Source organism: Orbicella franksi, chromosome 10, assembly GCF_964199315.1.
Source record: "Orbicella franksi chromosome 10, jaOrbFran1.1, whole genome shotgun sequence".
In the NCBI taxonomy this organism is placed as follows: domain Eukaryota; kingdom Metazoa; phylum Cnidaria; class Anthozoa; order Scleractinia; family Merulinidae; genus Orbicella; species Orbicella franksi.
In genome coordinates, this window is record NC_138154.1 from 2,703,499 (window position 1) to 2,731,113 (window position 27,615).

The 27,615-nt window shown below is 39.4% G+C and overlaps 3 protein-coding genes across 3 annotated transcripts in view; 1 reads left to right on the top strand and 2 right to left on the bottom strand.

Moving 5' to 3' along the window:
* Positions 1–27,615, bottom strand: part of LOC145501134 (uncharacterized) — a 68,519-nt gene that overhangs the window by 5,079 nt on the left and 35,825 nt on the right. The gene's annotated exons all lie outside the window — the stretch shown is intronic.
* Positions 5,769–6,445, bottom strand: LOC145501146 (uncharacterized). Its single transcript, XM_081480701.1, has 2 exons — positions 6,409–6,445; positions 5,769–6,049 (listed from the first exon to the last, which is right to left on the bottom strand). Exons 1-2 carry the CDS (start codon positions 6,428–6,430, stop codon positions 5,769–5,771), a joined length of 303 nt encoding a protein of 100 aa, XP_081336827.1. The 5' UTR covers positions 6,431–6,445.
* LOC145500028 (uncharacterized) lies at positions 22,876–24,593 on the top strand. Its single transcript, XM_081479535.1, has 4 exons — positions 22,876–23,189; positions 23,260–23,471; positions 23,883–23,919; positions 24,025–24,593. The coding sequence occupies exons 1-4, from the start codon at positions 23,007–23,009 to the stop codon at positions 24,580–24,582; spliced, it is 990 nt and encodes a 329-aa protein (XP_081335661.1). The 5' UTR covers positions 22,876–23,006; the 3' UTR covers positions 24,583–24,593.

A 27,615-nucleotide genomic window follows, 5' to 3' on the forward strand; every position in this document is an offset into this window, starting at 1 on the left:
ATGATCAAAAGTCCCAACCACGGGCAGACTTGTTATGTCAAAAGCCCCGCCTATGCCCGGCCTCCCCCCACAGAGGCTTAACATTGATAGGTACATAAGCATTAACTTTGAAGGGCTACCCTGGAACTGGAAACACTCATGCCCTGTCCACACTACGCCGGAGAAATTTGAAAAGGGTGTTAATCACTCTGAAAACACGTCAAATGTTTTCTGTCCACACTTTGTTGGAGAAATTTGAAAATGCAACAATCACCGGTCATTTTGGATTTGTGTTTGAGGAAATCCTGAGGTCATCGTTTTGGGAAAGCTCCATTTTGAAAATGTTTTCCGTCCACATTAAAACACAAAGCTGGCAGTGTTCTTGTTTGAAGAGCGCCCATTTTCGTGGCGAATTAGTGTGGACAGAAGACCTAACCGTAGAAATAAAGCTGCATTTTCAAATTTCTGTGGCATAGTGTGGACAAGGCCTCAGTGTAATTGTTTATCAAGTATTACAAATCAAACCTGAAGGTCAAAATTGCTAAAATTACGCACTGGTCGGTGAACACGCACTGAGTATCAGATAAGATCGCAGTCTCTGGTGATATCACAAATTGTTCTTGCGGACACACTGGTTGGTAGTTTCCACTGGAATGCTAGCAGGCTTGTACCAAGAGTCTTCGTTCTCCTTGACCAGCGGTCAGGAAACGAGCGACCCTGGAGAGGTCGGATTTGAAGTCTGAAAATATCAGACTTCCGGTTGAATTGCGCCTAGCTCATAAACATGTGGCTCAAACAAGTCGCTTGTGTTTCTCTTTAGCGTGTAAGAGCACGTTTTTTTCTGCTCTTGTTTCATGCAAAAAAAAACAACAGCCAAAAAACCGGGTGCTCTCGAAGGCTAGTTTTTCTTCCAATCATTTTCATTGTTTTTAAAACCAGTGAAACTTAAGGTTGCAATGGAACTAGATATTCTTCGCTGTGGATACTTCATCATCGGCATACCTACAATGGTTACATGAGCTGGAAGTCTGTTCCTTTCTTTTTGCTTAATTTTCTCTAATTTCTCTCGACAAAGGAAAATAACCCATGTTTCCTCATCCCCTTGTTGCAACTTGAAATGAAAATATCGCCTAGACTTTGCATTTCACGGAATTTTTACATCGGAAACTTCCATTGAAAATGTCATGAACGCATCCTTGTACATGTACGTCCTTAAGCAGAACCTGAAAATGCCATTTTGCCATAAAACTCAAAACTCGTTTCTGTTTATCTCATTTGATAAAGTGAGAATGATTAATGTTTTCATTAAAACAGTATTGCCTTGAGGTTTCCAAATCTGGATCCAGCTTCTTTTGAAGGTTAATCCAAGAAGATGACTCTTCTATTAATATAAATATTCAGGTAAGTATCGGCTAACATACGTCAAGTTTGCAAATTTCACTGGAATTGACTGTAATTCAATTCTCAGCAAACAAAGTTATTGTGTCAAAATGCGCCCTTTAGCTCCTTCGACCCTGTAAGATTTCATATCTGGGAATAGTTTCTTGCAATCATGGTTTTGGAGAGACATCACTAGAAATTGTTTCAAAATAACAAAGCGTTTGCTTCTCTTCCAAGTTTTCTTGCAGTAATCGGTTTTTACGCTCGGGTCAAAGGTTACATTTTCAGGAAGAAGTGTTGCATTTAGTTCGCTATCTCAGCGCTCGCGATTTTATTTACCCAAAAATTTTAAACCTTTAAACCTGTGATCTGTCGTCGAAACTTACTTGAAAGTGCTCCGATCTTCATGTTTTCTCGGCGGTTGTAGGAAGAAAAACTTCCTCACCAGAAAGTTTTGAGGACTTTGTACTCTTTGATCCTCCATTCTGAGGCCAGCTGAACATTGATTTGTATTTTTCCTTTCTATTTTAAAGCCCAAAGCAGTACTTTATCCGTGTTAGGAATGAAAACAAGACCTTTGGAGTTTTCTAGATCTGGCCTGCAACGTGCCATGATTACCTGCACTTTTTGAGCGTGTGATTTTAAGAAGAAAAACCGTCTTTCCAGGACGCGTAAAGTTCACTGAAAATATGCTCAGAAAGTCCATTCTGATTGGTTTATTTGTCCTCAAGAACAATAGAACAATAGGAGAACCAAAAAATCTTCAGGGAGGGTAGGATAGGCAATTGTCCCCATGTGCTTTTTTTCAGGCAGTTATGGTTGGCACAGGGAAATGGAGGAGTTTTTCGCCCAGGCGGTTATGAGCTGCACGGTCGTCAGTGGGTTAATATTCCCTGTTTTGGGTTAACCTATTGTATACAGTGGAACCTTGATTTAACAAAGTCACTAAGGACCGGCCAAATTTGGTCGTTAAATCGAGGGTTCATTATATCGAGAACCTCGATATAACAAATTTGAGGGGAAACGACCAAAATGTTCATTATGTCAAGGTCATAGGTAAGGATTGATTTGTAACACAGGTGACTTCTGTCACACAATTCAATGCAATTTTCATCACCCAGAAGTGCCGTGTTTTGAGATGCAATTCATTAAGTAAGCATGGTGGCTTTCAGCATCAATTATTTTCACTTTTGAGCAGACACGCAGCTTTTGTTTACAAAAAAACGACACTTTCATGTTGCAACATGGAGGTTATACAAAAAAATTGTCTATGTAAACAAGGAAACGGGCTATAGTGTTGTTATGTTGCACTACCCAACGTTTCCGGATTTCAAAGATTTAATGTTTTTGCAAACGTAACTATAGTCCAAACTTAACTATATCAGTGATAATCAAGAGTTTCTTCAGTCTCTCAACACACGAGTTGCGTTCTGTGCATAGCAAAACTTAAAAAATGGTAGATGCTAGAAAACAGAAACCAGCAGCAGTTTATGTTTAATGAAAGAATTCTTTCAATGTAGATTGCCTCTGTCTTTTGGCTTGCATCCTCAAAAATGTGTCCTACATTGACGAGAGGGAATGCACGAATTCTCGCTCTCTCGCACCTGACTTGGCAAATGTCATAACAAAATTTCTCACTGCTTCAGTAGCTTCAATAGGACAGAGTGGCTCTGGCTCTAATGCAGAAATATCATCTAGATCGACTGCATCTTCTTTTTCATGGTTGGCCAAATCACCAGACTGGACTGCTTCCAATGCTTCCTGAGTTACCTCGTAGTCTGTTGGTTGACATTCAGTCACAACATCGTTATCTAAAGATACAAAATCACTGAATTATATCTCTGCAAGGAAGGGACAATGATGGGTAATGCCTCCCCATAGTCCTTTGCCAGATTCATCAGTTTCTTCCTCGTCCGACTCAAACGGATCATGCGAGGGCTCTGCTACGTCATCTGGGAAGCCTGCTTTATTCCAGCAGTTGGTGATTGTTGTGATACTTACATTGTCCCAGGCTTTGGCCGTCTTAAAAACAGCATCTTTGAGGTTGATTGTTTCAACAGGTTTATTTTCATCTAAACACTGCAACATCCTGATCATTGTCTTGCGATAATGGACTTAAACATTCTGGATTATGCTTTGGTTCGCCGGTTGTAACTTGCTTGTGCAGTTAGGAGGAAAGAAGATCAACTTTACGTTCGTCAGACCAGCGGCACTAACATGAGAAGAACAGTTATCTATAAGTAACAGAATATGGCGGTTTGCTACTCTCATTTGTCCGTTGATTTGACGAACCCATTTTTCAAACAGAGCACTGTCCATCCAAGCTTTCGTTTGAGACTCATAGGTGACAGGAAGCAAATTCATGTTACTGTGCTTAAAACATCTGGGTTTAGCATCTTTTCCTATCACCAAAAGGGGTAGCTTCTCTGTGCCATCCTGGTTGCGGGCCAAAAGCACTGTCACGCGATCTTTACTTTTCTTACCAGCAGTGCATTTTTCTCCACTCAAGTTTCGTGTTTGAGTTGGGGTAGCTTTCCACATAACTCCAGTTTCATAAGCATTCAAGTGATCTTTCATACTGTAGCTGCAGCAAATATCCCAGAGATGCTCACTCCAAGTTTCAACAATACCGGGATCTACACTCTTCTCTTCACCACATACAGCCTGGCCTGTAATTCCATGTCTTTCCTTGAACTTATCCAGAAAGCCATTACTTGCCTTGAAGTTCTCATGTCCCAACTGTTCTGCAAAATACTGGGTCTTTTCTTGCGAGAGTGGTCCACTAACAGGGATATTCATGGCTTGAACCTTGCAGAACCATTCAGAGAGTGCTTTGTCCAGATCTGGAAAAGTTGACTGTTTCATCTTCTTTCATTTGTCTTTGTACAATCCTCCTTCAAAGGTGCTAACAATGTCGTCCTTCTTCATAATGGTTGAGATAGTAGACTGTGACAAAGACGGGTCAAAATGTTTAGCCACAGCAGTGTGTTTCTCCCCATTGTTAATTGCTTTGACCAGTTTATATTTCTCTTCCAAGGTCAGAACTCATCTATTCTTTGTCTCTTGTTTCTTGGACTTTGTCGACTGCGATGTAGAAGCAGTAGAACTGGAAACCGCCCCGCTTTCTCGTGTTGCAATCCCTAGGCTTGCCATAGGAACATTGGTTACTGCACTCAGTGAAAAGAACCAAATTCAACAGGGGTGTAAAAGCACATGGCTTTTTACATCACAAAATAGCCTAACGCAGTGTATGTGCTGCAATTTAACTTAATTAGTTAAAAGTGATGCAATCTCAAGCCTTGCTTGATTGTGTAAGGTGTGTGTTCCGCATATGCCATTCACAGGAAATTGAAGATCTGTGTAGCCTACATTGTACAGTCACTGTTTACGGCTGTAAAATGTTAGCATTACTGCAAAGTGATTCATTTAATTTTATAGTTTTTAAAAGATACATCAGTGGAAGCAACAACTTATTTCTGTCGATCTTTTATTCGAGGCTACCATGTGTATAAGGATACTGGGATTCAGGTGTTGGTGAAGTTCTCGATTGCGAGGTAAGACTTGTTTAACAATGTCAAACATAGAGAAGAGAACGTTGGAGATAAAAAACCCCCCTTAGTTTTGAGAATTTGGCGTTACAATAGTTAATGAATGAACTGATCTCACACGTGTGTATTACGCAGCACGAGCCTGATAACTCACACAACATTCATGCTGTTGGCAATAAAACGGTTCAAGATCAAGTACGGACTTCACAGATCATGGGTCATGTGCCATTGACATTGTCACATGTATTTGACTTGTTTTTAAAACAGGGAGGACAAATCTCAGTGGAAGTGACTGGTAAATGGAGAAACAAGGGCATTGGATTAGAAATTCCGGCTATGTATGCCATTTATCACAAGAAACCTGCGAAGGTGAAGAAGTTAACAGAACTAATAAGAGACAAAGAAGATAGAGCAGAAGTTAATTGATGTCGAAATATTATAGTGCTAATGTCTATGACATATAATAAGCCAGTGACTGAAAGGTTGGTGTCTCTTTACCATAAGGATTATGGTGTATCGAGGTAGATTTTACTTTTGGGCTTCCGGATTATGTTCGTTATATCGAAGAATTCATTATATTGAAGAATTTGTTACATCGAGGTTCTTTACATCAAGGTTCTATTCCATACATTTTACTGTACTTTTGGCCGGGACATAGAATATAGTTTGTTGTATCGAGGACTTCGTTAAATAGAGGTTCATTAAATTAAGTTTCCACTGTAGCTGGCAATATCTCTTTGACTTCAATATCAATCATGTTAAACATGCTCAAACAAGTTGTGCTGATATGTGAAAAGGATTTTTTGTATCTGAAAACTTTTAAACTGGCTTTTAAGACTTTTACAGTGGGCTTCTGATACATTAGTCAAAACAGATTATGGTACAACTTACATGCTGTTGAACTTCAGGCTCCAGTAGAAGTTTGAACAGCAGCTCTGCATGTGGAGCATCTCCTGGTGTCTCTGTAACTTCCCACTTACTGTCCAAAACCCTGCTTTCAATTAGGTATGTTGTGGGGAGACTCGTTTCAACTTGGGTCAGTTCATGATATCCCTCCAGTGAAATAGAAAATCTCGCCGTGATAAATAGGAGAGCCCTGATCTTGTCCTTCTCTTCCTCATTAAGGTTGTCATTAGGTTGGCCTGTGAGAAAAAAAAATAGGAAAAGCCTGGTTATCAAATTGTACACACTAAACAGTATTTAAGCCTAGCTAACATTTTCAAGTGAGAGTTAAAAGACAAATATATTCCAGTTTCTTGTTTTGAGTACAATACTATCTTCTCAGAATAGCTCTTTATGCTCTTCCAAAATGATTTTAATCTTGTTGCCTGCTTCACAGTTTTTTTCCAGTTTGTTAAAATTTGTACTTTTGTTTCTCATTCCACAGTTATTAGGTGTCCCAAGTTGACGTAAATTAAATTTCCATAGTGAGACACTCTGTGGGGCTCCTGTAACAAGCCTACTTTGTTTTGAGATCAGTTGTAGTTGCTTTTCAACATACTTATGTTTTTTTCAGATGACATATCATGACTCTCCTCTGAGCAGACAATACTCTCTGCAATAACAAAAAACAACAAATTATTGATACTGAAGTGTTTTGGTAAAACAAAAGTGGGGTGAACTATAGTTACCTTCAAACAACTGGGCCTTAGTGATCATTACAACCTATGTAGTGGTTGTTACATCAATTAAATTCTTGACCTTTAAAGGTTACTTTGATCTGCTGACCAGTAGTGTCTTCTAGACTCAGGGATTTTGGAATCAGCCCATATGTCTCTACAAACCATAGTGCAGTCTATGCTTTTTCTCTGTAACAAATCACAAAAACATGGTTTTCAGAAATTTCGTTCATATTATTGCAAAAGTGGGAAAGAAAATGTGTTTCACAAATTGGTCAAGTCTGTTAAATGTTTAAGATAGGTACCTTATATCCTTGACATGTCTCTGTTGTTGTCGATACCCGATGTTTTTGGTTTGCCTCGATGACCATTTTGTCCTTGCAGACATCTTAGCTGGGCCATAGCATTGTAAAGTTGCATGCCTTGTCTGTAAAGGGTAACATATGGGTAGAAGTCAGTCAAGTATATTTTGACCAATGTTAACTAATATAGGTTAGATATCTAAAGCGGTGTTTTTGTCCTTTGTAGTATTCATTGTAAGGTGAACATGAAACTAATAAGGTAACATAAGTATGGTTTTCACCTGGAGTTAAAATTAAAGTTGAGACTGGAAAAACATAAGCCCAGAAACTAATTTAACCATTCAGAATTCAAAAGCTACTGTTCAAGCTGGTCTTAATCTTGGTTTAACTTACATGTAATCCAGCACACTAAGTAAGAATGTTCTATTGGTTTCTTACGTTCTATTTCATTTTGTAATTTTTGGTTCTCACTAAGCAGTTTCATATGATCACAACGATTGCTGAACATTTTTGCAGTGATTGCAGCGATCATATCTTAAAAGCTTTCATAGTGTTTCAAGCATTGTCTAGTTACCACTTCAATTTCGATACTAATTTGGCTGTGTGTGCACGATTGTTTGCTGAGGCAGAGCTTAGTGTATATTAATGTTCTCAGAGGAAGTTTAAAATAGGTCACTTGTATTCTCGCGAGAGTCTCAAAAGGACAAATTTGGAGAGAACACTGTAATGCTGAGCAAAGGGTTTCAAAAATTTGTGTTCTGCGACTACTTCCATAGTTTGAATTCCCTTGAAAATTTCTATGATGCTTTCTAGACTGTCAAATAAAAATATCCATATGGTATAAAAGAAATCTAGCAATTGAGTGAAGATAAATTATGCCTCAAAGGGCACTGAGATTGAATTCTCATACAGGCAGGATGCTAGCATAGTCAATTTTCAAGGCAAATTTGTGACCTCTTCTGAAAGCATAAGAGTAAAGCAAGAATGATACACTGTTCATTTGACATTTCTTCTTTAAATGCCATATGGTAAAAGTAGCAATGAAAGTCCTGAATGTGTCGCTGAATTCTGGGCAATGGAATCATGCTCTCCAGTGCAGCTTTTGTGTCAGCCTCATTCTCATGCCAACATGGTCACTTGATAACCCTTACAATATAAGCATGGTTGATTACACGGATGACATATGCCCAACAATACTTTCCTCAATCTCTGTCTTCGTTTAAGGGCTTTCCAGTGCAGCTTTTGTGTGAGGCTCGTTTTCATGCTAGCTTGGTCACGTGACCCCAATAACCTCTTAAAATCGCATTTTCATATTGGAAACATTGATTTGCATAATTATGGTGATTTTGGTTCAATTTTATGCAAATAATGGATAGCTATGTACAATTTTAAGTTTGAACCTTGTTTCCATGTTGAGATATACAGGTCACATGTTCAACCCCCCCATAAATCCCATCTGAGCAAGTTCCAAAGTTGCCACCCAAACTTTTAATGTAAGATATGGTCCCCTGAACACATTTAGACCACTGGCTCGCTTTTTCATGGAATTCCCACCGGACTCTATTTCACGACATTTGCTGCTGGACTAAAGATGGCACTGTAGCAACTTCTTGCACCTTCTTGCAGCTTGCAGTAAGATTCATAAGTTCTTGTGGTTAGATTTTCAACTTTTTGTGGTTGGACTTTCAACTTCTTGTGTTTTGAATGTTCTTGTGGGTAAACCGCAAAAGTTCTTGTGGTTAGATTTTCAATTTCTTGCGGTTGGACTTTCAACTTCTTGTGTTTCGATTGTTCTTGTGGGTAAACTGCAAAAACATGACAATATTACTTCTTGTGGCGGCTTATGTGTTCTTGTTTCTTCTTGGGCCTGCATTATTTTTGGGCTGTACTGTAGGTCTGTTCAAGGTTTATTAGAAATACAAGAGAGGTGTGTTCAAAGGGTTCTCTTCACTTCCGTGCACAATAAGAATGTATTATCAAAGGGTTTAAAATTAATTCCCATACCAATCATGGAAGAAACTCACATTAAGCAACAACTTCTACAAGACTTCAAACAATTTGAATGGTGAATGTGCCTCAAATAGATATTTCATGGGCAACATAATGAGCCTCATCCCTTCTATGTTAAGTCAGACTGGGCACCATGAGTACAACCATCAGTTGCTCTAGAAAATTTTCTAGAGGAAGTGAAAACAGAACTCGCAGAGATTAAATTATCCAAGCCAAAACAAAACCTTCTGCACAAAAAGTGTAAAGCAATCAGGGATTTGAAAACAAACTCTGAAATAAACATTAAAGAGGCAGACAAGAGAAGAACAGTAGTCAAAATGAAGAAAAAAGATAAGATTGAAGAAGGCCAGGTACAGCTAGATGACAGAAACAATTACCAGCCTTTTGAAACACCTATGGTTAAGAATACATTCCAGAGAGTTCAAAATCTCATCAACGAACTCCATTGTAATAACCACATTGACGATATGACCAAGAACTGGCTATCTCAAACACCAAACCCACTGCGCATCCCAGTGTTTTATACGTGTACACTTACGAAGATTCAGAAACCAACACCTGTCAGGTGACCTATGATATCAGGTGTTGATGGCTTGACAGAACAAATATCATTTATACACTACATCCTTCAGCCAATAGCAAAATCACCGAAGTCATATCTCAAAGATACAAAAGATTTCATCAATTCCATAGAGAGGATGAAAGTCCCACAAAATAGACTCATTGGATGTCACCACCCTAAACACCAACATCCCTTAAGACAAAGGTATTGACTCTGTATGCAGAGTATAAGAACCATCCTATCAAAAAGAAACTCCAACACCAACCCACGTGCTCAAAGAAATGCTTAGACTTATATTACGGGAGAATTCCTTCCAGTTCAATGGAAGAGACTCTCTTGAAATACACAACACCGCAATGGGCACTAAAATGGCAGTTATTTTTGCCACCATCTTCATGTCCATGGTAGCAACCTAGATCATTAACCTGAGTGAAACTAAACCACTCGAATAGAAAAGATACATGGATAATTTTTTTTCCTTGAGGGACACAACAAAAGAAGAGATGGATGGTTTCATCTTAGAAGCCAACAGGCATCATCCTACCATTAAATTCATGGCTGACATATCTCAGAGAGGAATAAACTTCCTAGACACTACAGGATTTAAAGGCAAAAGATTCCACAAGGAGTAGGACGTTTGCATGCATTCAAACCTGAAAATTTTCAGTATATGCACTTCTCGTCCTGTTGCACTCTGGGGGTGGCAAAAGGCTTCATCAGAGGGAAGTCGTTAGACTTCCTAGACCTAATTCTTCAAGAAAACTCTTTAAAGAAAACATCAACAATTTCAAGTTGCAATTACACAAACAAGGCTACCCAAATGACTTGGTTGAAAAGATCCTCACAGAAGTCAAATTTACAGGGAGAAAATACGCGCTACAAGAAAAAGAAAAAATGCAGAAAAACATATTGTCTTTTTTCACACATTACAACCCATCAGTACCAAATCTCAAGACGATTTCAATAAGCAAATGGTATATCATCGGCAAACTATGTCACACACTCCTGAGACTTGGAGAAGTTCTTCATGTGTTAGTCTTTCATTAAATGGTTTTGAATTTCCTTTTTTAAGGTGAGGGTGAAAATGCTCTGAGCATATGTATAATTAGGAGACTACTTTTTTGTAGCTAAAAATAGCATGGTCATTTTTGCATGGGAAATCCCCTGAAACTGGATGTATTGCCCATTGAGGTGGCAAGCGGCAGAAAGGTGAGGTGCTTGAGGTGCTCGAGTGGCAGAAAGATTAACAACCAATACTGAAAACTCGCCAAGTACATAACAGACTATTGCAGTTGTTACAGCATCGACTGATGGTGGACCTGGTAGAGTCTAATGAGAGTTAAGCACTTTATTTCATCACCATTTCCAGCCCACTGGCAGTCACAGTGCAGGCTTCAGCAAGTCCAGAAGATCTGTGAAATGTAAGGCATTGGAGACTACTACAGTAAAAACCGGCATATAAAAACCTAGTGATTTAAGAGCCTACAGGCTGAAATTTGACATTTAAACACCCAAAAATATAAGAACCTGTTCAGCCTGACAAAGAAAGAGAGGTTCTTATACCAAAAAATCACCCCAAATTTTGATGGTCTAAATTCTGGATTTTAATTGTGAGAAACTTCTGACAAAAAGTTATTGTGTATACGTTTTCTTTGATTGTTGTTGCTGTCTAGAAATAGGTGGTTGTTGAACATCATTGCACTGTAATAATGATTAATAATGACATACTAATACCTATACGTCCTCTTTCTAACTATAAAAAAATATTCTGACAGATTACTGTCTCACCCTACAATTTGTTGCCTTACATTTTGTATGGGGCACAGTAGTTATTTGTTATTACAATGACACGACTTGTGAAATGAAAGAGCATTACTCTCCATTACGATTCTCCTAGTCAGCTCCAAGGATTGAGCATGACAGTTGAATTCTGCACATGCTCACAAAAGTGGTCTTGATTCTTGGTGTTGAAAAGACAGATTGCACTTGCTGGAAATGAGAATAGTTGCAATTGCACTTTATACTGTATCTTTTAAAACCTGGCTGTTTAACTTTTGATATTGCTACAATGATGCTAGTGATATGCAAAGTGTGAGTAAGATGTAACCCACCTTCTGACTCATTGCCAATGTCTGTAATGTCAGGGATATCTGTAAATGAGAGCATTTAGCTTGTTAACATCTTGTTCAATCAAATATGCAAAAATTTAGGATATCTTTGCAATAGTCAATGTTATTTGAGTCCCTGTTTTTCCATAATTTTCGTGACAATATTGACCTTGCAGAGATGCCTTTTCACCCTGTCAGCTATTTTTGCCAGATTCCTGTGCAGAGCAAACAGTTTGACAACATTAACAATAAATAAACTTTGTGTTAAAGTACCTTCCACTAACATGTCGCCAAGGTTTTTTCCAACTATTTGTTCAAGGTTGCCTGAATCAACGGCGAGCAGCAGCTTACTGACTTTTGCCAGCTCTGTGGTGGAGTGGTGGAGGCAATAAAACTTGCGGTGTATGCGCACATAGTGCCCAAGGTGGAGCGCCATCTGGTCGATATTGACCTCACTTAGTGCTGCTGTCTCTGAGACCGTTGCAATGTATTTTTGTAATTTGGTGCTGGTAATGGCTTTGGCTGGCGAAGTGACCCCTAGATTTCTTTTACATTGCTTGACACACAGTCTTTGCCTCTAAAGTGGTCCATAGACCCTTTGGTCGCACGTGCAAAGGCAAAGGTGTTTTCTCTCAGAATACTTCACGCTGTGTTTTTATCAATGCCAATTGTCGACTTTGTTTCTGGGGTTAAAAGGATCTCCACCCTTCTGTTTCTCTTCCCCGTGATTTTGATAAGATGGAGCCTGAAGATTTAATGTTTATTAGACATTGTTAGTCTGATAATGTTAATACAGTGGTATCCCAATTTCTCAAACCTCTGATCAAAGGGAAACCAAAAGTGCTTTGAGAAATCAGGAGTTCACTTGCAAAATACAGGAGTTAAATAACAGTGAAGTATACCAAAGCAAAATGCATTTTGGTTTGATAAATCGGAAGGTTAAATCGGATTTTCACTGTGCAAAAGTTCATTGTAAACATTCATGATCTCTGCTCTTGTGGAACAACACTGGAACAAAAGTGTTAGGTTTATCATATAATTGTTTATTCTCTCTCTAAATACCAAAGAATTTAAGGATAAATTAGCATCCTTTTATTTGACCTTTTTTTATTTTCCTACATAATTATATTGACTGAATTTTCCACAGGTTTTTTTTTTTCACCATTCACTCAGTAAATGATGGGAACTCAGAATTTTCTTGTGTTCATTCAATCTGCTGATTTCAGTTATGATTGAACTCTTGGTACCTTTCACATAGTCACCTTTCTAAAGGCAACAAGGACTTTTTTATATCACTGCTACAGCAGCTCCAATCTGGACGATTTATGAACTGGGTAATTTCCAGCATAGCAGTCTCCCCAGATCTCCTCTTGTTGAAGAGTATTATCCTCGTCAAGGTTGTCTTTACAAGGTTGGCCCATTGTTGAATGTTAACAGACCCTTCTGCTATGAAGGCGGATGACAACAACTTCATCTAGGAATCTAGATGATCCTTTAGGCTGCTGAGACCTTCTGCAAGAGACAGATAGTAGACTTTGTTTTTTGACCCTAATGAAGCAAGGGACTGTGAGCTGATTTTAGTGGTGCACTTGCTTTTAAAAAGGTCAATGAAATGCTTTGCCCTCTTGATCACATTTTCATCTTTTCTTTACAGGGCAGAGCGCTTGATGCTGTGCCCAACCCTAAGGGCTAGAGAAGGAACCCTGATATTCAATGGGGATTCCTGCTTGAATCTGCACAACTCTTTGACAGCTTCAATCAAATCATCAAACTTTGAAGTGTTGATCTAACTTTCCAAGGCCGCCTCCTTCTCATGGCTTCTTGCGCACAGTATTATGAGAAGCCTAGCCAGCTGGCACATCCTTTTTACTTTTTACTTTAATTTTATATGCTGCTGATGTTTATGGTTAATTAGTATTTAATTTCATATTTATTATTTAGCTGTAATATTGTACATGTAGGGGGAAAGAAAACTATTCATATGTATCATGTGTTATTGTAAAATAATAGCAATTAAGAAAACCAAGGATGCGAGTAGTGTAAGAAGAGTATTGTAATTGACAGTGGTGTAAGTAAGCAGTATTGTAAGTACCATAAGTTATGTAATTAGCGGTATGTGATATAGTGTATTGTTATTAGTGTAAGTAAGCAGTATTGTAAGTTATGTATTTTATTGTACTATTAAAAAAAATAAATAAAACAAAAATAAAAAAATAAAAAGGATCATCAAACTTTGAGGTGTAGATGTAAGTTTCTAAGGCCGCTTCCTTCTCATGGCTTCTTGCGCACAGTATTACGAGAAGCCTAGCCAGCTGGTGCATCCTTTGTGATACATAATTGGCATTCTTCCTTTCTTCCTTTGTTTGTGATACATAATTGGTGTTCTTCCTTTCAACCTTTTCCTTGTTTGCAGTTCCAGACTGCAGAATCACTTGTTCGTGCCTGGTCATGGAGGAGATGCTGTTATTCTCCACCACAGAAAGCACACTTAAAACTAGTTCCTTATCCACATCTACTGTTGAGATTGAAAAAGTTGGCAGCAGAAGCCTGGGTTTCCTTTTAGGCTCGGACGTTTTGTGCTGACAGCGCCTGTTATGATGCCAAAGCTCATCCCCCTTAAAGAAACCTAGGCAATCTGGACACGGTAAAATGACAATCATTGGATGGGTGTTTACTGGTAGGGTTTCGCACAACTATCATCTCACCCTCACCGAGTGCCAAAACATTGCAATCATGGTGATAGTTCCCCTGAGACGTATTACCTCAAATGCCTTTGATCCATCTTGGAGAGCCATCCGTCTGCCAAAATCACTTTGTCTTTGTGTCGTCTCTTCAGTTGTCTGCAAAGCTTTTGTGGTGTAAATGACATTGCAAAAGGCCCTCTTGAAGGCCCTCTAGACACTTGAACACTGCGAGTTTTGCGTGACTTGAACACTGCGAGTTTTTGCGTTACATTATAATTCATTGTGTCATATATGTAGTATGTTCAGCTTTCTTGTGCGAGCCTGCAATGCTTGTGGTTGCCTCGTGGTTACAGTTGGCCGCCATGTTTTGTAAGGACAGAGATTTGGTGATTAAAGCCTAGTATTTCTGCAGGCAATCGTCTTTTCTCATTTACAACAATTTAATCACCAGTGTCGATGGACAAAGTACTCCGTCCGGAGTGCCTGGAAACGGACCCTAGCAGTTGCGAAGCTTCGAAAGAATGGCTTCATTGGAAACAAACCTTCGATAACTTTTTGGCTGTCCTACCACAAAGAGACCTCGACAAGCTCTTGGTACTGACGAATTACGTTTCTCCCTCAATCTTTCAACACATCGAGGAGTGCACCGACTATGAGGCAGCCGTAGAAATATTACAAGCTCTTTTTGTGAAACCTCGGAATGAAATCTTTGCCTGCCATATCCTTGCCACGAGGTGCCAGCAACCTCACGAAACTTTGGACGAATTCCTCCAAGCTCTGAAAATGCTTACCAGGGATTGCAACTTCCAAAGTGTCACTGCTTCTAAATATTGCGAAGAAAGCATCCGTGACACTTTTATCACTGGTTTACGGTCACCTTCAATCCGCCAGAGGTTACTGGAGAATAATACGCTAGATTTGAAGGCCATATTTGATCAAGCCCGTTCTCTGGAATTGGCTATGTGTAATTCCGAGTCCTACTCTGGTCCTACCTCATCTGTCAATGCAGCCATTCCACCCACCACTACGGTGGATCAGGAACAGATAGATCCCAGCACGCTAGCTGCGGTAGGATCAAATGGCTCACCTCAAGCGACTACTTGTTTCTTCTGTGGAAACAGCAACCATCCTCGTTCAAAATGTCCTGCCCGTGATGCAGTTTGCTCTAATTGTCAGAAGAAGGGCCATTTTGCAAAAGTTTGCTGTGGAAAGAAGATGAGCAAGAATAAAGTTTCAGCTGCAGCCTGGTCTCCTACACTTGCCACAGTTGGTGCCCCTGAATCCCTTTCAAAGTCTTCAGGAACTGTAATCATCCAAGGACTGGAGGTCAAAGCCCTCTTTGATAGTGGTAGCACTGAAAGCTTTATTCATCCAAGGTTGGTAGAGAGGGTAGCTCTTACCGTTCATCCTTCATCTGGTACAGTATCCATGGCTACATCAGCATCTCGTACAGTTAGTATCACCGGTACCTGTGTCGCTGATCTCTCCTACCAAGGATGTAAATATGCAGATTAGAAACTGTCCGTCTTGCCTGGACTTTGTGCTGACCTAATCCTTGGTCTTGATTTCCAATCCCAGCATTCAAGCATCACTTTCCATTACGGGGGCTCTGAACCACCTTTGGCCGTCTGTGGTTTTAGTAAACTGAATATAGACCCACCTGAGCCATTTGCGAATCTGACTGCAGACTGCCATCTAATTGCCTCAAAGTCTCAAAGATACAGCCAAGAGGATTCCGCTTTTATTGACGAGGAAGTGAAAAGATTGGGGTCACCAATGGAGTAGCCTGTTTTCAGAGAGAGATGATGAAGTTTGTAGATGAGAATGATCTTGAGGCCAGCTTCCCTTACCTTGACAACGTTACTATTTGCGGCAAGGACCATGACACTAACATGGAACATTTTCTTGAAGCTGCCAAATGCAAGAACCTCTGTTATAACACTGAAAAGTGTATCTTCTCAACCCGGCGTCTCCCCGTCTTCGGATACATCATTGAGGAGGGTACCATACGGCCGGATCCTGATCATCTACGGCCCCTGTGTGAACTCCCCGTTCCACATGACTCAAAGTCCATGAGCAGGTGTCTCGGGTTATTCTCCTATTATTCACAATGGATCCCAAGGTTCTCGGATCGAATCAAGCCAATTGCTTCTTGCAGGTCGTTCCCTCTGCCTCCGCCCGCTGTTGAAGCATTTGAAAGTCTCAAGAAGACGATAGAAGAAGCTGTTGTCACCGCTATTGATGAGACCATTCCCTTTGAAGTCGAAACTGATGCGTCCGAAGTAGCGCTGGCAGCCACTCTCAACCAGAATGGAAAACCTGTCGCCTTCTTCTCGCAAACTCTTCAAGGCAGTGAACTGAAGCATGCATCCATAGAGAAGGAAGCCCAGGCCATAATAGAAGCGGTGAGGCATTGGAGACACTTCCTTACTGGAAGACACTTCATCTGAAAGCTGACCAGAAATCGGTGTCCTACATGTTCGACAAGCAGCACAGCGGAAAGATAAAAAACGAGAAGTTCCTGCGTTGGAGACTCGAACTCTCCTGCTTCAGTTTTGATATCGTCTATCGCCCCGGCAGAGATAATGTCCCAGCTGACACACTGTCCAGGACTACGTGTGCCATGGCCACTGAAGATTCCCTCTTTAAGCTTCACGAAGCACTCTGCCATCCAGGCATCACCAGGCTAAACCACTTTGTGCGAACCAAGAACTTACCTTATTCCGTCGATGAGATTAAGAAGATGACAAGCCGGTGCCCTATTTGTTGTGAATGTAAACCTCAGTACCATTGCCCAGAGAAGGTTCCCCTTATCAAAGCCACTCAGCCATTTGAGAGGATCAACATCGACTTTAAAGGCCCTCTTCCGACAAATAACGGAAACAAGTACTTCCTTATGGTTGTTGATGAGTATTCCCGGTTCCCATTTGTTTTCCCATGTCCTGATGTATCCACGAACACAGTCATTAAGTACCTTACATCGCTGTTCTCACTTGTTGGAATGCCAGCATTTGTCCATTCAGACCGCGGAGCTTCATTCATGAGCAGAGAGTACGGGAATTCCTGTCTTCAAAAGGAGTAGGTTCAAGCCCAACTACCAGTTACAATCCAGAAGGAAATGGGCAAGCAGAGAGATGCAATGGTGTGATATGGAAAGCAATTACTATGAGTTTGAAATCCAAGAACCTACCATTCAAGAACTGGCAGGATGTCCTCCCCGATGTGCTACACTCTGTTCGTTCTCTTTTGTGTACTGCCACCAATGAAACTCCACATGAGCGATTCTTTGGTTTCTCACGCCGATCGTCAGCTGGCGCCTCCATTCCCACCTGGCTAGCTACACCTGGCCCAGTGTACATTAAACGCCAGGTACGCACAAGTAAGATGGACCCTTTGGTCGATGAAGTGGAACTACTCCAGGCAAACCCTCACTATGCGCATGTGCGCTATCCTGACGGTAGGGAGACGACAGTGGCCACAAAGCACCTTGCACCCAAGGGCCACATGGAAGTTGTCGAGGCCCAGCCAGCACCAGAATGTATTCCAGAGGAAGCAGAGAACTTGCCCCTTGACACACATGTGAGTGTTACGCCTGATGCAGAACCATCGTCTGTGCCCGAACCTGAACTTGAACCTGAACTTACACCAGTACTGAATTCAGAACCTGTACGTCGCTCCCAACGAGTTCGTCGTCCTGTAGTTAGACTTAATCTTTAAAGGACAGGGTGAATGTGGTGTAAATGACATTGCAAAAGGCCCTCTTGAAGGCCCTCTAGACACTTGAACACTGCGAGTTTTGCGTGACTTGAACACTGCGAGTTTTTGCGTTACATTATAATTCATTGTGTCATATATGTAGTATGTTCAGCTTTCTTGTGCGAGCCTGCAATGCTTGTGGTTACCTCGTGGTTACAGTTGGCCGCCATGTTTTGTAAGGACAGAGATTTGGTGATTAAAGCCTAGTATTTCTGCAGGCAATCTTCTTTTCTCATTTACAACAGCTTTAACTGGTTTTCTGCACAAAACATGCATATCTGGGTTTTAGAGGCAGAGTCTTTAATTGTGATTTTGGATGATATCACTACAAATAAAGAATTTGTGTAAATTATGGACTAGCAGCATTATCCACGAGTAGGGGCCAATTACTAGGAGCATACAACTCGCATACTAAGCATGTGTCATGACACTTCAACAGACCTCTCTATTTTTAGGCTTCTTTTCCCGCAAAATTGGTCAGTTCCGGTCTACATGAGCGCACTTCGGTAAGGAAAAATGGGTACACAGTGCAAACATGCACATTAACTTATTAATAGTGATAAGTTTTGTAGTGATCCGTCATCAGTTTATTTGAAACATGATCAATGCATATATAGATATAAAACCAACTACTAAAACAGATTTATTTAGTGACAGTGAGCTTTAGAGTACAAGTTAACACTGTTTATTGCAAGCTTGCTCAGAGGACAACTCAGATGATACAAATATAGAATGATTACTACTCTGGTCACTGATTATGTACTGTCTTGTGAAACCTTATCTAACCAAATTGTTTACACTAACAAGTCGGTAATGCTGAAAATGAGAAGTTGGCTAGGCAAGTAAGATGTAACCATTTCAGTGGCCTACAAGCAGAATAAAAGAAAGTATGAATTAATCATAATTTATTAACAATTCTTTTATATCAAATGAGCTTTGACATTCCCTGCCAAACTTCCACTGAAGTGCAAGCTAAAATTAATGTTAAATACAGACACTTTCTATGGTAATTCACAAAAAAGCAAATTCATAAAGAATCCCTTTTGTGTAAGATCTGAACCATAACAGCTGCACTGGAAATCAGTCTATGGTGTTGATAAACAATGTAAATAAGAGAGTTTGCTACACAATCTTCCCTGTGAGTAATGAGCAGAAATAGTTTAACTGACATGAAAGTCAGTCACAATTGGGGCTGGGTTTGTCCGCTGCCAAGTCGAAGTCTTATTCAGGGATGTAAGCTTTATAGAAACAATACAAAAATATCTGTGTAAGCCAGAGATGATTCATTTTCGTTATTTTGAAATAACGAATCGCACATTTTAGTACTGCTAAATAAATCGATATGAAGTAAAACTAAAGCAGCATAGCACACCGAATTTTTCCTTGAAGCATCGATACTCCCTGAAAGCTAAATAGATGCTATGCATCCCAACAAGTCTGTACTTTTTGTGTTATGGGTTTTGTGGCCAAATTCAATACAGAGTGATCAAGGTGCTCAGAACTAATTCGAAGTTTCTCTAGGAAATAATCAAGGTAATTCTTCATTAACGTATTATTGAGCATGAGTTGCAGGTATAGTTTAAACTGGCGGTTTTAGACTAACTGTGACACAGGCTGAGTATTATTTTGCTCAGGTTTGTTCAAAAATGCTCCAAGGTTATCTCAAAGACACACAATCGTGCTATCACGCTCGCAATTGAAGTTAGCTATATGGACTTGAGTAAGGTGCTACTTGAGTATCGATCCCCGCTCTGATACAACGTGTTTGCGTGTTGAAGTCAAATTAAAATAAAGAGGAAAATACTCACGTTTTGTTCTGGTAAACACCCAGGCCACACACAAAGAACTTCCTGGTAAACAGCTACGCCACACGCAACGAACTTGCTGGTTAACATCTACAAAACACAAAAAGAACTTACTCGTAAACAGCTATGCAAAAAGAAATTTCCGTAAGCAGCTACGCGATATTCTCATGGGCGATTTTTTTGAACTTTCAGGGCTTGATGAGGGATGGGTGGGTGATTCAAGTTGACCATGAATTTTATTTATTTTTGGACCCTGAACGCTCAAGATGTATCCTTCGCAGCCCTTTGTAATCTGAGAGATTTTTAATGTGTTTCCGATTGTTTGTTGATTTCTCAGTTTGATCTCTCCTCAGTATTTTTCTTCTATCTCATTTTCTGTTTTTCTGTAAAAGCCAATTTCTCTAAATACTGAGAATGAGATGACAGTTGTGACATCTCAGATTTGTTCATATTTTGCACAAATAACCTCTCTAGTGAGTTTTTGAAAATACCATTCAACAGTCCTGAAGTACTTTAGTTTTTTTGAAGTTGAGGAAAGTTCAAAAATCGCCATTTTAGCTGCCAGCAGCTACCAAAAGTTCTGCATTTTCTTTTCGCTCGTACAGATCAATGGATGACAGCTATCAATATACTTTGGGTAGCTCATAGGGCATGTCTTGCTTTTTGTAAAGCTTTAATGTGATTAGCAAAAGCTCTAACTTTTATAATATCTTAGGCCAATACAAGTACCGTAACCCATTGATTCCTGTGCCGGCCATAACTGGCTGTGACAAGCCTTGGCCTTTCTTCCACCTCTGACATCATCACCTTAGACCAAAATTGGCATCATCTATGCTCAGCTTCTTCAACAGGAAAAGATCTTTTCAATGATACCTAGATCAGAGTGATCGGTCCAATGGAGCCTGAGATATGCACAAAAATGCTCAAAAAGGTGAGTGGAAAACTCAGAGCAAAATTTCCTGCCATTACGAGTGGCTACTCCATGGCAAGAATTATCCATCTCAATGATGCTTTCTCAGAATTTTTTAAACTAGAAGCAAGCCCAATAGAAGGTCAATCACTACAGCAAAAAGAAAAGAAAAGGAGAAAAAGGAAACGTAAAAGAATAGGCTTTGTTAATAATTTAACTATAAAACATTGCGATAAGACAAAAGTTAAAACCATCACGGTTAAAGACTCTAAAAACTGTAAAAACTCTAAAAGCGACGATGTTTCAACGATGGTGTTTTAGCTCCTTAATAAACAACATCTCGAATATTAAGCAGTGAAACTTCGTTCTACATTTCCTCAAAGGACAAACAATTCTCGATTTTGAGGAAATGTAGAACGAAGTTTGACTGCTTAATATTTGAGATGTTGTTTATTAAGGAGCTAAAACCTGGGGTACTTACCATTTACATGGGAAAACCGAAAATTCCAGTAGGAAAATCAAATGGTTCGCGCCATTCCGTTTGGGAAGCTTCAGAAAATATGGGCTGTGATTTGGGTTGATGCTATTTTTCTGCTCTTATAAGTCTCTCTAGCTGATGTGGATATACTTTATAGCGATTCCCTCTCCCGCAATGTTCAATTTAATTTTAATGTTTATGCCTGAAATTTCGAACTGGATGGTTTTTGTAAATGGTGAGCACCCCTGGGCTAAATACCCAGGAGGACTCCGTTCGTGCTAAACTCTTTACGTGACACTGCATGCACCTATTTCTCGAATTTAATAGTGTTTTATTTAAGTCTCTAAGGATTTGTTTTGTAAATTTATATTCAAATGACATTTTCTTATTCATTTTGACTTGAAAATGACATTGAGTAAACATTGTCGCTTTTTAGAGTTTTTTACAGTTTTTAGAGTTTTTAACCGTGATGGTTTTAACTTTTGTCTTATCGCAATGTTTGATAGTTAAATTATAGAAAAAGGAAAGGCGAAAAAAAATAAAAAAATCGAAAAGCCTAAAGACTTAGGTCAATTTTGATTTCTCACAGAAGCCCGAGCAAGAATGTCATAAAACGCGATGCTAGTGGAAGGAAAGGCATGCTGTCATGTTGCAAATGCCTTTTTAAGTAGATTGGAGCTAATTTGGCCCAGATCCAGCCTGAAAATCTCCAAAATGTCCAAAAAAATACATTTTTGGGAAAAAGCTCCAGGAGTCAATGGGTTAATCGAAGCTTGTAAGCAAAAGGGCTAATTTTAGCTAATTTCAATACCCTGAAAAGCTCTCTGGTACATTGAATTTCAAGTTGAAACTAAAATTTCCTGAAAGGACATACTCTATATTCTGTTGTGTGGAAGTCTCTTCCACGGCCCGAAAAAAGTACCCCGTTGAGACACATAAATGTCAGGTAAATTTTGGTCAGTTTGACGTGCATGAAATCAAGAACAAGAACTAAGCGAGTGGAACCTTTTTCATCAATAAACATGCTTGAAATTTGTTTTTCACAGGGTAATATTCCTTTAAGATTGACAACACTGACAACATGATTAACAATCTCGTTCCCAGAGCCTTTGTTACCCTTGTCCAGTGGAACAGAAAAACAGAGACCTCTGGGATACAGTTTTTCAGCTGGACATTTCATTGGTCATAAACAGAGTGTGCGCAGCTGCATCGGAAGTTGATAAACAATAAAGTTGTTCCCAGATTTCCAATTCTAAGCCGCGTGCAATGGATGTACAATCTCTGGGTACAATCACTTCGAGTGCGAACATGGCGTATAAAACACTGGGAAATTCGTTACTTCAACCTCTAAATCAACAACATGTTCGTAAATGCTGTAACTTTAGCTTTGTTAGCAATCTGATTGATTTGTTTGGAGTTAGATTTGAGAGCAAGAACCTTTCGAGCGTTATAGTGAAGGCATATTGTCTCAGTGTTAGTGAAAGTGACAGTCTCACACAGGAAAATTGGTTGAAATTGTGACACCCGGCTTTAGCAATTTTCAGAGTCGAATGACTTGTGTCAGAGGTCTCGTACTGAACAAGAAGACAGAGAAAAGTCCTTTTGCGGCAAAAGAACAAGAATCAAAGCTGGTAACACGATTCAAAGGAATCGAACGCAGATCGACAGCAAGGGAATCCTAGCCTGCAGTACAGGCAGATTAGCAGGCTCAAATGCAATACACATGTGCGTGCGTGAAGCGCGAGGTGAGAAAAATCCGCCTGTAGTCACACCATTGTTTATGCTTTTTCAACCATTCGCCTGGCGAACGATTTTTTCTGACTGGCTGCTTTAAGCCATGTGAAGTACGATGCGAGAAAAACAAAATGGTGGCCTTGAGTAGAGAAGACGTGTTTGCTTCTGCTGTGAATTTGTTTCCGCATATTGATTTTTTAAAGGACAAACAGAAGGAATGCATCGAAGCATTGTTGAAGAAGAAAGATGTCCTGCGTCTCCTACCAACAGGCTTCGGGAAAAGCTTGATTTATCAGCTTTTCCCGAGGATTCACGTCTGAGTGAACGGCGTTGAAAGGTGCCATGTTCATTGTGAGTGCGTTGCAAGCAATCACTGAAGAACAGGTTGTCAAACTTAACGAGTTGGGAATTGTGGGTGCAGCAATTGGCAAGAGTCCGAAGATCGATGACGAAATACTAGAAGGGAAATATGAGGTAGTGTTTGGCAGTGCTGAAATGTGGCTGAGGAAGAATTGGATTCCAAAGCTTAAGAATTCAGAATTGAAGAACAACGTCAAGCTACTTGCTGTAGACGAGGCTTATGTATCTCAGAGTTGGTAAGTGATAGTGGCTATTGTTTAGGTGCATTTGCGATGTGGAAGTCACCTTTTCCCGTAGGTCATTTCTTCCCTTGTTTTCTTTGCACCATGATGACAGTCTTGATAGAAGATGTGTTTTTGTATTACCTTGTTGTAATCGATAAGTGTGTCGTCTGCTGACTTCCCATTACAACTGTCATACATACATGTACATAGACACATAATCTTTTTGATGAGTCAGGTGTGCATGTGGCAACCCAAGGGTTGGTGTCAATCTGTTATAAAATTCATATCAAAATGCTAGAAATAAATTTACTGACAAGCCAAGCTTAAGTAAAAATCATTAAGTTTGGTCATATCAGTTTTGAAGGACATTTAGTCAAGCCATTCAGTTTGAATTTGCTTATGTATTGTTATGTTTCTATATAGGGGGAAATCATCACACAAGAAAGGAGCTTTTAGAGAGGTATATGGAGAGATTGGCTCTCTCTGATCTTTTCTGAAACAAGGAACCCCAATACTTGCTCTTAGTGCCACCGTGGAGAAGAAGAGTTGAGAAGGACTCGTAAAGCTACTTGGATTTCACTCACTTCAAATTGTTGATGTTTCCATCAGTAACAATAAAAAACGGTTTTCTGTCCAGAAAGTCAAGAAAGGACAAAGTATGTTTAACTGGCTGGTTGATAAAATTGCCGAGCATCGGGGAAATCGGCCAAAGACAATCATCTTTTGCTGGAGTATTAGTGACCTATCACCTGTCCTGGGCTACCAGCTGATGAGACTTGGAGATCGAGCATATGGTGACCAAGAAAAGTCACCTTCAAACTGCTTTCTTGGGGTATACCATAGTAACAGCCCAGATGAGCTGAAGGAGCGTGTAAAAAATTCATTTAAGTTTGATGATGGGCCCATTAGGGTAGTTCTTGCAACTTCTGCTTTGAGCCTTGGTTTCAATTTCAAAGACATAAGATATGTAATCCATTATGGCCCTGCTCCTGATCTGAGAAGTTATTTGCAAGAAGCTGGTAGAGCTGGAAGAGATGGGAAGCAGTCTTTCAATGTGATATTCTACCATGGTCAACAGCTGCGACTTTGTGATAAACAAATGAAGAACTCCATCAAAGTTTGAACATGTCTCCGTGTTGCCTTTCTGAAACAGTTTGTGGAGGCAGTGGATTCGCTTAAAGATGGGCATGACTGCTGTAGCATTTGCCACCAAATGTGCAAATGTGGTGGTGAAAAGTGCAATGTAAACATCCCTCCTTCTGGAGAAACAGTAGTTTCAGAGAGTGTGCCTGATAGTGAAAGAATTATCAATGAAGAATATGTTTCAGACTTGAAATTAGCAGTGCATGAACTACAAGAAAAACTAGACTGTAACATTGAATTCCCTGTGTTGGGAAACACTGAAATGGCCCATGGGTTCTCAGATGATGTTATTGATGGGATTGTAAGTGATGCAAATCATATCTTTGACATAGGTCACCTCATTGAAAACCACCACATAACATCCCTGCCACTTGCTAGAGACATCATTGAAGTTTTAAATGAGTTATTTGAGGACTTCAACATTTCAAGCGATAACCTGTTTGATCAATTACTGACCAAGGGTCTTGACACAACAAATGTAGACTCACACATGACTCTTGGACATAGGGATGTGAGTGAAGACATCATGTTTGGCAAATACTTTGACTCAGGAAACAGCTCTGGCCAAGAAGAGTTTCCCATTTGTGAAGATGAACTAGAAGAAGTCTTAAGCTTTGCTACTGAAGGCTAGTCTTTATTTCATTACCACTTACGAATATTAAATGCTCTTTACAATAACACCAAGAGACAAAGGCAAAAGATATTACTAATCAAACAATTATTGTTATTATTGCAATGTTGTCCTGTTCTGCAGGCTATTATATTTCCCAAAAATATACAGTAGACATTTACATTGTACATATTGTGGATGAAGCAAAAGACAAAAATCTAACACACTTACCACTTTATACAAGTGAATTTAAAACATGTAATTAGTACACTGTTTTTTATGGCATCTTTTGCTTTCGGCTTGCTTGTTATGCCTGTTCATAGTGTCCTTTTTGGAACCACTATACAGGTTTAGCTCATGTGAACAGTGTGTTCATACAAATAGTACTCAGTCTCGATAATCACTCCAGTTTAAAAAGAATGCACTCATAATTAATGAGTTAAATCAACATTACATTGCCCTAGGGAATGTGGAGAGTGCATGTATACCCTCTTTTCCATTTCCCGATATCTATGCACACTGCACATTGTTCTTTTAAGTAACATATATCCATGTATACTATTATTTTTAGATCCCTTTTGTATTGGTAAAAGTATTACCTATTGAGTCATAACAGACGGTGTTTTAAGTGCACATTTTGAAATTCTCCACAGAATAATACACAGCCACAGCTATTTTCAGAGTAACTGAACTCAATGAAATATCATTAATGCAGAGTTAAACTTGTCAGTGAAAGTCACTCTGTTCAACAGCAGGGCAGAAAAAAAACAATTGAAATCCAGTTGCCCAACGGCCAGTCCATTTCAGTTTTCAGTTGCCCTCACTAAAATATTACTTGCCTAATAGGCATGCAATGTTTATAACCAACTACTCATTGTTTTGCCCATCTTGCAGTCTTCAGTTTTGGAAATTGTTTTTGACTAGAAATTAACCTAACAAGTCTAATGAGGTTAATTTCACTTGCACATCAGACCACTAAACTTCCATTTTCACGTCTGGACCTGAGTTTTTTCCTGCCCTGATCTGAGTTTGAGTTTTAACTGTACAGTCTATATGGTGACAAATGGTAGTTAATTGGCCATACGGCTATAAACTGTGGAAAACTGCATTGTATCTATTCATACATGGCTTCCCATGTTTTAAGTAGCCCCCTTGACCATGAAAAGAAGTCTCTATAATCAATACCTTTGAGGATATCCCTTTGAAAATCAGGAAAGGTTGCATACCCTTCTCTTCGAGACTGGAAACTAAATGCCTTACCAGCAATAAGGTCTGTAACTATTTGGGAGACACTCTCCTGAGCTGCGATTAAATTGTGGGTACCCCTGTTATCGGGCATGCTTATGTCGCAGTCAACTGAATTAAGTGTTTTCTTCATAAGAGAGAGTGATCTGGCAACTCTTTAGGCATTTGTTTCATTAATGTTTTCACCTAGCATTCTTAGGCATGATTTGAGACTTTGATTAAAGAATTCCATCATTAAATCAAGAGGAATGTTTTTACCCTTCCTTCCTTTTCCATTAAAGAAATGATTCCAGAAAAGATGATAAGCCTCACTTTCAGACAAAATAGCAAACACTTTGCAAAGTTGTATATGCATATTTGTCTTTTTCGGAACTTTCTAAATAGCATTAGAGAAAATTTTGTGTAGTCCATCAGTCTTATTGCATCCCCCTCTCTGACTGAGTCATGTGTGTTCTCCATCAGAAGTCCATAAAACAGTCTAGCTATGTGATAGTTATACTTGTGTTTATAAGTATCTGTACTTTGTTCTGAGGGCTCCTTGTTGACATCAACTGGGGGGCTACAAGGTTTGGATGTGTCTTCCTTTCATGTCTAGAATTTTGTCATAACATGTACAAATAATTTGCTTCTGTTATTGTTTGTACAGTAGTTTTTACACACACTTATTATAAACATGATTTCAAACTATTTTGATTTGTGTTTTCCTTTCTTCCAGATATTCCTAAGACAAACAAAAATTACTAGTCATCCTACTTTCAAACCAATTATATCTAAATTTGGTAATCAACAAATAGACTTTCAAATAAACTGAGCAAGGTTACAGCAAGTAAAAATTCAATGTCATGTGTTTATTCCAACAATAAATCATTGTTATCTGTAAATTATGTCTTGACTGAATTCCAAAAGTAAAATTAAATTACTTATAATCAGACAGAAACCCACCTGTCTCTACTAGCCTTGGTCTTGTACAGAAGAAAACAATTTACACCTCTGCATTTGTAATACCCCACATTATCACGCTCATCATTTGACATTAGGTCTGGTTAAATGTAGGCATGCGGGGAAATTTCGTGCCTGAAAATGTGAATAATCTTTAACAATGACAATTGTAAAGTTGTAAAGTTTAATTAATGATGGTGATTTTGTTTTGGCTTGCAG